Source organism: Bombina bombina, chromosome 2, assembly GCF_027579735.1.
Source record: "Bombina bombina isolate aBomBom1 chromosome 2, aBomBom1.pri, whole genome shotgun sequence".
NCBI classification, from domain to species: domain Eukaryota; kingdom Metazoa; phylum Chordata; class Amphibia; order Anura; family Bombinatoridae; genus Bombina; species Bombina bombina.
Genome location: NC_069500.1, coordinates 1,388,495,286 through 1,388,506,736, shown reverse-complemented (window position 1 = coordinate 1,388,506,736; position 11,451 = coordinate 1,388,495,286). Strand labels below are relative to the sequence as shown.

Genomic DNA, 11,451 nt, shown 5'->3' with positions numbered 1-11,451 from the left:
TCTCTCTCTCTCCTTCTCTCTCTCTCTCCTTCTCTCTCTCTTTCCTTCTCTCTCTTTCCTTCTCTCTCTCTCTCCTTCTCTCTCCTTCCCACTACAGACAGACTATACAATAGCAATGAATAGCGCTTTAAATAAATTTAGACCCTGTATACAAATACATTTCTAAAATGTCATCTGTGGCCATTTTATAGTGTCATAGTGTATTTCATAATTGAAATATTCCTAATTGTTTTGGAATGCTTGCAAATATGTAAAAACACGGTTTTAAAACTTTATAAAGTGCGTTTATATTATAAAGTATAAAGAAAATTGATTGCAATCACAGAGAACTTTTCAGTTTGTCTAATAGATTCTCCACCCCACTATGAAAATGCATGAATTGGGTATAATTATATAACTTTGATATGCACATAGAGGCTCCCATGAGCAAAAAAGCAATGGACATTTATTCACACTAGGTGATCACCATTAAAACGTATATAGGGACTTCTGGGTTTTAAAACAAGGGAGATTGAGGGGCTTTAGGCCTATATGATAGCCTATTCTAAGTGTAAATGTGTTTAAAATATCTGTTTCTTTTACAAAGATATGACAAGTCCACGGATTTCATCCTTACTTGTGGGATATTAACCTCCTGCTAACAGGAGTGGCAAAGAGCACCACAACAGAGCTGTATATATAGCTCCTCCCTTCCCTCCACCTCCAGTCATTCTCTTTGCCTGTGTTAGTAATAGGAAGAGGTAAAGCGAGGTGTTAGTTTTAGATTCTTCAATCAAGAAGTTTTTTTATTTTTATTTTAAAATGGTACCGGTGTGTACTATTTTCCTCAGGGAGATATGGAAGAAGATTTCTGCCCTTAGGTTGATGATCTTAGCAGATGTAACTAAGGTCCATTTTGGTTCCCACAGAACTTCCGAAGGTAGTGCAAGAGAATTCTTCAGTGTGGAGAACGAGTCATGCTACAAGCAGCATTGAGGTATGTTCAGTCTTTTATTCTGAGGAGACTTGGTATATCAGAGCTGGCTGACATTTGTTTCCCTGTAAGGGAAGGGGTAAGCAGTAGACCTGTGCAATGAGGGTGTTACTGAGAGACCTATGTTTATTCATATTGTTATACTATATGGGGCTTGACACTGGTAGAGGCAGATTGAAAATTATAGTTTATTAACAAGGGCTGCAAGTTTATTTATTTTCAAGGAAACAGTCTTGTTTTTAGACTGCTTCCCATGCGGTTGTTCAGACTATTAGCACGACGTCCATGATGGGCGGGGCCTATTGCGCGCGCAGACACGCAGTTGATTCTGACTGAGAAGGCAGCAGACATTTGCTCCGGTGGGGCCTAAACTTCTGTTCTGTTCACCGGATCGTTGTAGAGTCTTTTCGCAGTACCCTGGGGGCAGGTAGGCGCCACAGCAGAGCTGTGGCGGAGTGCAGGGGTCATTTTATTCAGTCAAACATATTTTTTTGCTTAAAAATGTCTCTTAGATATAATCCGATGGGCGGAGGCCCAATCTTGTTATCTGTCGGCAATCTACATCCCAGAAGTAGAAAACTGGGAAGCGGATTTTCTAAGTCGTCAGACTTTTCATCCGGGGGAGTGGGAACTCCACCCGGAGGTGTTTGCTTCATTGATTCACCAATGGGGCAGACCGGAATTGGATCTGATGGCATCTCGTCAGAATGCCAAGCTTCCACGTTACGGATCCAGGTTGAGGGATCCTCAGGCCGAACTGATAGATGCCTTGGCAGTGCCTTGGTCGTTCAGCCTAGCTTATGTGTTACCACTGTTTCCTCTCCTTCCACGCGTGATTGCTCGGATCAAACAGGAGAGAGCTTCAGTAATCCTGATAGCGCCTGCGTGGCCACGCAGGACTTGGTATGCAGATCTAGTGGACATGTCCTCTCTGCCACTGTGGAAACTTCCTTTGAGACAGGACCTTCTCATTCAAGGTCCTTTCCAATATCCAAATCTAAATTCTCTGCAGCTGACTGCTTGGAGATTGAACGCTTAATTTTATTTAAGCGGGGATTCTCTGATTCGGTCATCAATACTTTGATACAGGCATAAATATCTATAAATATACTGGCGTAAATATCTTTATTGGTGTGAATCCAAGAGTTACTCATGGAGTAAAGTTAGGATTCCCAGGATTCGGTCTTTTCTCCAAGAAGGATTGGAGAAAGGGTTATCAGCAAGTTTGAACCCATGCATTCCATAGATATTAAATTATTATATTGGAAAGTTTTGTTTTTGGTTGCTATTTCTTCAGCTCGTAGAGTTTCTGAGCTTTCAGCGTTACAATGTGATTTGCCTTATCTTATATTTCATTCTGATAAGGTGGTTTTGCGTACCAAACCTGGATTCCTTCCTAAGGTTGTTTCAAATAAGAATATTAATCAGGAAATTGTTGTTCCTTCCTTGTGTCCTAATCCTTCTTCTAAGAAGGAGCATCTGTAACATAATCTGGACGTGGTCCGTGCCTTGAAGTTTTACTTACAGGCAACTAAGGATTTCCGTCAATCATCTTCATTATTTATTGTTTATTCTGGAAAGCGTAGGGGTCAGAAAGCTACGGCTACCTCTCTTTCTTTTTGACTGAGGAGTATCATCCGCCTGGCATACGAGACTGCTGGACAGCAGCCTCCTGAAAGAATTACGGCTCATTCTACTAGGGCTGTGGCTTCCACATGGGCTTTTAAAAACGATGCTTCTGTTGAGCAGATTTGCAAGGCTGCGACTTGGTCGTCTCTTCATACTTTTTCCAAATTTTCCAAATTTGATACTTTTGCTTCTTCTGAGGCTGTTTTTGGGAGAAAAGTTCTTCAAGCAGTGGTGCCTTCTGTTTAGGTCTCTGTCTTGTCCCTCCCGTTTCATCCGTGTCCTATAGCTTTGGTATTGGTATCCCACAAGTAAGGATGAAATCCGTGGACTCATATCTTTGTAAAAGAAAAGTAAATTTATGCTTACCTGATAAATTAATTTCTTTTACGATATGACGAGTCCACGGCCCACCATGTTCTTTTAAGACAGATTTATTTTATATTTATTTTTTGTAAACTTCAGTCACCTCTGCACCTTTTTTAGCTTTTCCTTTCTCTTCCTAAACCTTCGGTCGAATGACTGGGGTTGGAGGGAAGGGAGGAGCTATATATAGAGCTCTGCTGTGGTGCTCTTTGCCACTTCCTGTTAGCAGGAGGTTAATATCCCACAAGTAAGGATGAAATCCGTGGACTTGTCATATCGTAAAAGAAATTAATTTATCAGGTAAGCATAAATTTACTTTTTTCTTTTTTTATATCGGGCTTTAAAGGGATAGTAAATGCCAAAAATGTTATTGTTTAAAAAGATAGATAATCCTTTTTTCTTCTAAAGATGTGGTGAGTCCACAGGTTCATCTTAATTACTGTTGGGAATACCACTCCTCGCCAGCAGGAGGAGGCAAAGAGCACCACAGTAAAAACTGTTAAGTATCACTTCCCTACCCATAAACCCCAGTCATTCTCTTTGCCTCTAAGTGCATGGAGGAGGTGAAGTTTAGTGTGTAATTAAAATGTATTTTTCAGTGAAGTTGGATTACTTCAAGCAAGCTGCAGGGTATAGCCTTATTCCACGTTAGTCCTTGTGGTCGAGCTGTGGTGGCTTTAAAGCAGTGGATAACTTAGTTACTTGCTATCTGCTCTGATCTAGTCTCTCTGAGGAAGAGGTGTCCTCTCATACTTAGCTGTCTTTCATGTCGGACAACTGAGCAGGTAAGTGCGGGTCTTCCTAGTGGGAGAGGGGCACTTAAGATTACCTGTGGGGATATACTAAGGACGACATTAGCTCATTATCTCACTCCTGACTCCTGAGTCAGGATTTGTTTTGACATGTTTGCAGGCACAGTGTGTTTGGGAGAGACAGTATGGGACACTTTGTGTTAAACTAAGGGCTCGTTTTGTGTAAGCTCTGATGTTTAGTTTTCATCTCTGTTCTGACGGACGGTTTAAGTTATAACCACGCTTCCTCAGCATCCGCGGAAGGTTTTCACGCCTTCCAGACGTCTGCTTACGTCATCGGGCCTGCGGTCCTAGCTTTGTTCGCTGTGGAGGCTATTAGCATATACGTGAGGAAGCACATCGAAGTTGGAGTTACGCTTCAGGTGGTGGTAAGGGCATCTCTGTGTACTGAGGTGCGGAGGGAGGCTAATTTGAAGGTCAATTTTTCAGTAAATAAAATTATTGAATTGTTTTTTTTTTTTCAATCTAACATCATCATTTTAGTTGAATAGCGCTAACCATTTTTGGTTGGCTTGGGTAATAACCAGACATGTCTGATATGGATCAGGAGTCCGCTCAATTTAGTTCTTGTTTATTGTGTCTAGATGCACAAATTGCAGCCCCTATGCAGTTATGTTCTTTTCTTCCTGTGTTAAACAGACATTACAGGGTAAAGATAAGTTTTTTTTTTTTTTTTTTTTTTTTTTTTTTTTAAATATTTTTATTGAGGCAATAAAAAAAAGTCAGAGTACAAACACGGCATAAAGGACAATATCTCAGACTGTAGTACATGACAGTAATTCCTCATTTCAAACATAAATACACTGAACAGTAATGGGAACATGGTATTGACCTTAGTGATGCCTCATTTGTTTAGTTAAATAACAGAGCATGCAAACGTCAACAATGTAAAGTAGATCCACTCATGGGATCTGGAAACTGGTACTCAACAGGAGACATAGTTCTCGGACTCAAAGATTCTCAATATGGGTCATATAAGACAGAAATCAAATGCTACATAGATGCAATCGTCTAAGATATGCAGGGTGGGCATTTCGCGGTGATGGGGGGGGTGGAAAAACCCGAAGAACTGCTGTTGGGAGGTGGGCATGAGGGAAGGGAGAGAGGAAGTGAGATAGAAAGAAAAAAAAAAGGGGGGGGGGATAGGGGGGTTACAGAAGGTTTGGAGGAGTGGTCGGGCCACCAACATCTCGGTTCAGTCTTAGGGACTACGCATCCACCCGGTCTCTTGTCGAACTACTGGTATTGTCAGCCCTCCTATACTCCTCCCACGCCAACCATATAGATCAGTAGAAATCGTAGCGTCCTTCGACCCTCAGCGCATATTCTTCCATTTTTTGAATGTAATCTAGGGACTCTAGGACTGGGGTCAGCGTGACATGGGTATGTTTCGCCCATTGTCTGGCTATAACAAGTTTTGCCGTCAGGAGGATAACAACACCTAGCAGTCGGGATGATTTTGGGAGGCTCTGCAGTCCAAGATTAAAGAGCGCCATATCTCCAGTGAGGTTATCAGTGAGACCCAACCTCTGGAGTAGTTCCGCTATCTGGGTCCAAAAGTGACTCAATCTGGGGCATTCCCACCAGATGTGTAGATGTGTACCGTGCTGTGCGCAGCCCCTCCAGCAGTCTGCCGACCGGGAGGGATATATTCTATGCAACCTGGTCGAGACCCAATGCCACCTAAGTAGGGCAGGTAGGCGCCACAGTAGAGCTGTGGCAGGGTACTGACAAGGGTTTTACCGGGTTTTTAACTCTTTTTAATCCGGTTTTCTCATTTAAGGGTTAATTGCCTTGATATTTGTGGTGCAATCTTACTAAAGCTTGAGAGGTATACTGTAAAAATGTCGGAAATTTTGGAGTTATTTTAAGCAGTTTTGCAGTTTGTGTATGCCTTTTTTTCTCTTAAAGGCACAGTACCGTTTTTGCAAATTGTATTTTTTTTCATTAAATAATGTGTTTTCCAAGCTTGCTTGCCTCATTACTAGCCTGTTAAACATGTCTGACATTGAGGAAACTCATTGTTCAATTTGTTTAGAAGCCATTGTGGAACCCCCTCTTAGAATGTGTCCCACTTGTACTGATATGTCTATAAATTGCAAACAGCATATTTTGACTTATAAAGGTTTGGCATTAGATGATTCTCAGACAGAAGGAAATCAGGTTTTGCCATCTAGTTCTCCCCAAGTGTCACAGCCAGTAACGCCCGCACAAGCGACGCCAAGTACTTCTAGTGCGTCTAATTCTTTCACCTTGCAAGATATGGCCTCAGTTATGAATACTACCCTCACAGAGGTTTTATCTAAACTGCCAGGGTTGCAAGGGAAGCACAGTAGCTCTGGGTTAAGATCAAATGCTGAGCCTTCTGACGCTTTAGTAGCCGTATCCGATATTCCCTCACAATGTTCTGAAGTAGGGATGAGGGATTTGCTATCTGAGGGGGGGGGATTTCTGATTCTGGAAAGATGTTCCCTCAGACTGATGCAGATATGACGGCATTTAAATTTAAGCTAGAGCACCTCCGTTTATTGCTCAGGGAGGTTTTAGTGACTCTGGATGATTGTGACCCTATTGTAGTTCCAGAGAAATTGTGTAAAATGGACAAATATTTAGAGGTTCCTGTTTACACTGATGTTTTTCCGGTTCCTAAAAGGATTTCGGACATTGTTACTAAGGAGTGGGATAGACCAGGTATTCTGTTCGCTCCCCCTCCTGTTTTTAAGAAAATGTTTCCCATATCTGACACCATAAAGGACTCATGGCAGACGGTCCCTAAGGTGGAGGGAGCTATTTCTACTCTAGCTAAGCGTACAACTATACCTATTGAAGACAGTTGTGCTTTCATTGATCCTATGGATAAAAAAATTAGAGGGTCTCCTAAAGAAAATTTTTGTTCATCAAGATTTTCTTCTTCAACCTATAGCGTGCATTGTTCCTGTAACCACTGCAGCTGCATTTTGGTTTGAGGCTCTAGAGATGGAGACCCCACTAGATGATATTCTGGACAGAATTAAGGCTCTTAAGTTAGCTAATTCTTTCATTACAGACGCCGCTTTTCATCTTGCTAAATTAGCGGCAAAGAATTCAGGTTTTGCCATTTTAGCGCGTAGAGAGTTATGGCTTAAGTCCTGGTCGGCCGATGTGTCATCTAAATCCAAGCTTTTGACCATCCCTTTCAAAGGTAAGACCCTATTCGGGCCTGCACTGAAAGAGATCATTTCAGACATCACTGGAGGAAAGGGTCATGCCCTCCCTCAAGATAAGTCAAATAAGACATGGACCAAACAAAATAATTTTCGTTCCTTTCGAAACTTCAAGGGTGGTCCGGCTTCCTCTTCCCCGGCTGCAAAGCAAGAGGGGAACTTTGCTCAATCCAAGCCAACCTGGAGACCTAACCAGGCTTGGAACAAAGGTAAACAGGCCAAAAAGCCTGCTGCTGCCACTAAGACAGCATTAAGGGGTAGCTCCCGATCCGGGACCGGATCTAGTAGGGGGCAGACTCTCCTGGGCAAGAGACCTTCAGGACTCCTGGGCCGTAGAAATTGTAACCCGGGGTATCTCCTAGATTTCAAAGATTCTCCTCCAAGGGGGAGATTCCATCTTTCTCTCAATTGTCTGTAAATCAGACAAAAAGAGAGGCATTCTTACACTGTGTAGAAGACCTTTTTACCATGGGAGTGATCTGCTCAGTTCCAAAAGCAGAACAGGGGCAAGGTTTCTACTCCAATATGTTTGTGGTTCCCAAAAAGGAGGGAACCTTCAGACCAATTCTAGATCTCAAGATCCTAAACCAATTCCTAAGAGTTCCATCCTTCAAGATGGAGACCATTCGGACTATTTTACCAATGATCCAGGAGGGTCAATATATGACTACCGTGGATCTAAAGGATGTGTATCTACACATTCCTATCCAAAAAGATCATCACCAGTTCCTCAGGTTTGCCTTTCTGGACAGGCATTACCAGTTTGTGGCTCTTCCCTTCAAGTTGGCCACAGCGCCAAGAATCTTCACAAAGGTGCTAGGATCCCTTCTGGCGGTCCTAAGGCCGCGGGGCATAGCAGTGGCGCCTTATCTAGACGACATCTTAATTCAAGCGTCGACTTTCCAACTTGCCAAGTCTCACACGGACTTAGTGTTGGCCTTTCTAAGATCTCATGGGTGGAAGGTGAACGTGAAAAAGAGTTCACTTATCCCTCTCACAAGAGTTCCATTCCTGGGAACTCTGATAGATTCGGTGGATATGAAAACATTTCTGACGGAGGTCAGGAAATCAAAGATTTTAACCACCTGCCGAGCTCTTCATTCCATTCCTTGGCCGTCAGTGGCTCAGTGTATGGAGGTAATCGGACTTATGGTAGCGGCAATGGACATAGTTCCGTTTGCTCGCTTGCATCTCAGACCACTGCAACTATGCATGCTCAAACAGTGGAATGGGGATTATGCAGCTTTATCTCCTCAGATAAATCTGGATCAAGAGACCAGAGACTCTCTTCTTTGGTGGTTGTCACAGGATCACCTGTCCAGGGGAATGTGTTTCCGCAGACCAGCGTGGGTTATTGTGACGATGGACGCCAGCCTCCTGGGCTGGGGTGCAGTCTGGAATTCCCTGAAATCACAGGGTTTGTGGACTCAGGAGGAGGCCCTCCTACCGATAAATATTCTGGAATTAAGAGCGATATTCGATGCTCTTCAGGCGTGGCCTCAGCTGGCTTCGGCCGGATTTATCAGGTTTCAGTCGGACAACATCACGACTGTAGCTTATATCAATCATCAGGGGGGAACAAGGAGTTCCTTGGCGATAATAGAAGTTTCCAGGATAATCCGATGGGCAGAGACTCACTCTTGCCATCTTTCAGCGATCTATATCCCAGGGGTAGAGAACTGAGAGGCAGATTTTCTAAGTCGTCAGACTTTTCATCCGGAGGTGTTTGCTCAACTGGTTCAGCTATGGGGCACACCAGAATTCATTCGTCAGAAAGCCAAACTTCCTTGTTACGGATCCAGGTCCAGGGACCCTCAGGCAGTACTGATAGATGCTCTAGCAGTACCCTGGTCGTTCAACCTGGCTTATGTGTTTCTACCTTTCCCTCTCCTTCCGCGTCTGATTGCCAGAATCAAACAGGAGAGAGCCTCTGTGATTTTGATAGCACCTGCGTGGCCATGCAGGACTTGGTATGCAGACCTGGTGGACATGTCATCTCTGCCAGCATGGACTCTGCCACCGTTCAAGCATCCAAATCTAATTTCTCTGCAACTGACTGCTTGGAGATTGAACGCTTGATTTTATCAAAGCGGGGTTTCTCTGAGTCGGTCATAGATACCTTGATTCAGGCTCGAAAGCCTGTCACCAGGAAAATCTATCATAAGATATGGCGTAAATATCTTTTTTGGTGCGAATCCAAAGGCTACTCATGGAGTAAGATCAGGATTCCTAGGATTTTGTCCTTTCTTCAAGAAGGACTGGAAAAAGGATTGTCAGCTAGTTCCCTAAAGGGACAGATACCTGCTTTGTCTATCCTATTGCACAAGCGTCTGGCTGATGTCCCAGACGTTCAGGCTTTTTGTCAGGCTTTAGTTAGAATCAAGCCTGTGTTTAAACCTGTTGCTCCGCCATGGAGTCTAAATTTAGTTCTTAATGTTCTTCAGGGGGTTCCATTTGAACCCATGCATTCCATAGATATTAAGCTTTTATCTTGGAAAGTTATTTTTCTAGTTACTATCTCTCCAGCTCGAAGAGTTTCTCAACTATCTGCATTACAATGCGACTCGCCTTATCTTGTTTTCCATGCTGATAAGGTGGTTTTGCGTACCAAACCTGGGTTCCTCCCTAAGGTTGTTTCTAACAGGAATATCAATCAGGAAATTGTTGTTCCTTCTCTGTGTCCTAATCCTCCTTCTAAGAAGGAACGTCTGTTGCACAACTTGGACGTGGTTCGTGCCTTGAAGTTTTATTTGCAGGCAACCAAAGATTTTCGCCAATCATCTTCTTTGTTTGTTGTCTATGCTGGAAAGCGTAGAGGTCAAAGGGCTATGGCTACCTCTCTTTCCTTTTGGCTGAAGAGGATCATCCGTTTGGCTTATGAGACTGCTGCGACTTGGTCTTCGCTTCATACCTTTTCCAAATTTTCCAAATTTGATACTTTTGCTTCTTCGGAGGCTATTTTTGGGAGAAAGGTTTTGCAAGCAGTTGTGCCTTCCGTTTGGGTTCCTGTCTTGTCCCTCCCTTCATCCGTGTCCTAAAGCTTTGGTATTGGTATCCCACAAGTTAGGATGAATCCGTGGACTCGGTACATCTTGCAAAAGAAAACAAAATTTATGCTTACCTGATAAATCTTTCTTTTGCGATGTAACGAGTACAGGGTACGTTGCTGGTCTTTAAAGACCAGTTTGTGCAAGACGTACCCTGTACGACGCATGTCGTTAAGGGGTTACGATGAACCCGTGGACTCACCACTTCTTGAAGCAATAAATTTACCAGGTAAGCATAAATGTTGATATTTACAATTCCCCAGTTTTGCATAACCAACACTGTTATAGAAATATACACTGTTATAGAAATATACTTTTTACCTCTGTAATTACCATGTATCTAAGCTTCTGCTTACTGCCTCCTTATTTCAGATCTTTTGTCAGACTTGCATTTCAGGCATTTAGTGCTGACTCTTAAATAACCTCACGTGCATGAGCACAATGTTATCTATAGGAAACACATTCACTAACGCCCTCTAGCTGTAAAAAAATGTCAAATGCATTAATTTAAGAGGTGGCCTTCAACGTCTTAGAAATTAGCATTTGAGCCTACCTAGGTTTAGCTTTCAACTAAGAATACAAAGAGAACAAGACAAATTTAATGATATAAGTAAATTTGAAAGTTGTTTAAAATTACATGCCCTATCTGGATCATGAAAGTTTAATTTGAACTTTACTATCCCTTTTAAGTTTACACACTCAAGACGCACAATGTCTTTCAAACGGCTCTTGTGGGTTTCCAGGGATTAAGAGAGGGTATTATAAGTAAGTGCGTAGAGGTTTTTTCTTTTATTAAATCTATAGTCAAAACAAGAAGGTTTCTCCTTAAATACATTCGTGCCTTTGGGTATACTTTAATTTTTTACTTTAGAAAGTCTACTAAATTTTGCTTTGTTTTATTTAGCAATTATTCAGGCTTCAGCACTTTTGTAAGTTTATTTGTATATTTTATTTTTTTAGGTTGAAGATAATGAAGTGAAACTGTCAGAGAAAGCATTGAGCACTGTGAAGGTGAGATCACTTTCTGAAGGAATGACTGGTTCCCCCTTGCCTGAGATCATTGAACAGCAACATAGCTTAGACCAGTAATGGTTAACCTTGGCACCCCTAATGTTTTGGAATTACATTTCCCATGATGCTTAACTAGTATCAGGTTCCTTGGTTATTGTGAATCACAACTGCAGAGTCTAAATAAATTATATTTGTTTCACAACTGAAGTACAGGCTATTATATCAGCATAGACTGTTTTAATCAGAGTGATTTTTATAAGTAATGGCAGTAAGTCTTTATATGGTTATATTATATCGTTATACCATATAAATATTTAGAGGCTGAAAATAAGTATTATTATTAATAACAACTTTTGACAATAATTGTGCTCAAACCCAAATGTGAGAGATAGTGTTCATTGTAATAATCACTG

At 42.1% G+C, this 11,451-nt stretch overlaps 1 protein-coding gene across 1 annotated transcript in view; it reads left to right on the top strand.

Annotated features, from left to right (window-relative positions):
* Nucleotides 1-11,451, top strand: part of DNAAF9 (dynein axonemal assembly factor 9) — a 643,469-nt gene that overhangs the window by 318,021 nt on the left and 313,997 nt on the right. Inside the window, exon 19 of the mRNA XM_053704320.1 lies at nt 10,988-11,038. Coding sequence (XP_053560295.1) covers nt 10,988-11,038 — 51 coding nt within the window. The remainder of the gene's footprint in view (nt 1-10,987; nt 11,039-11,451) is intronic.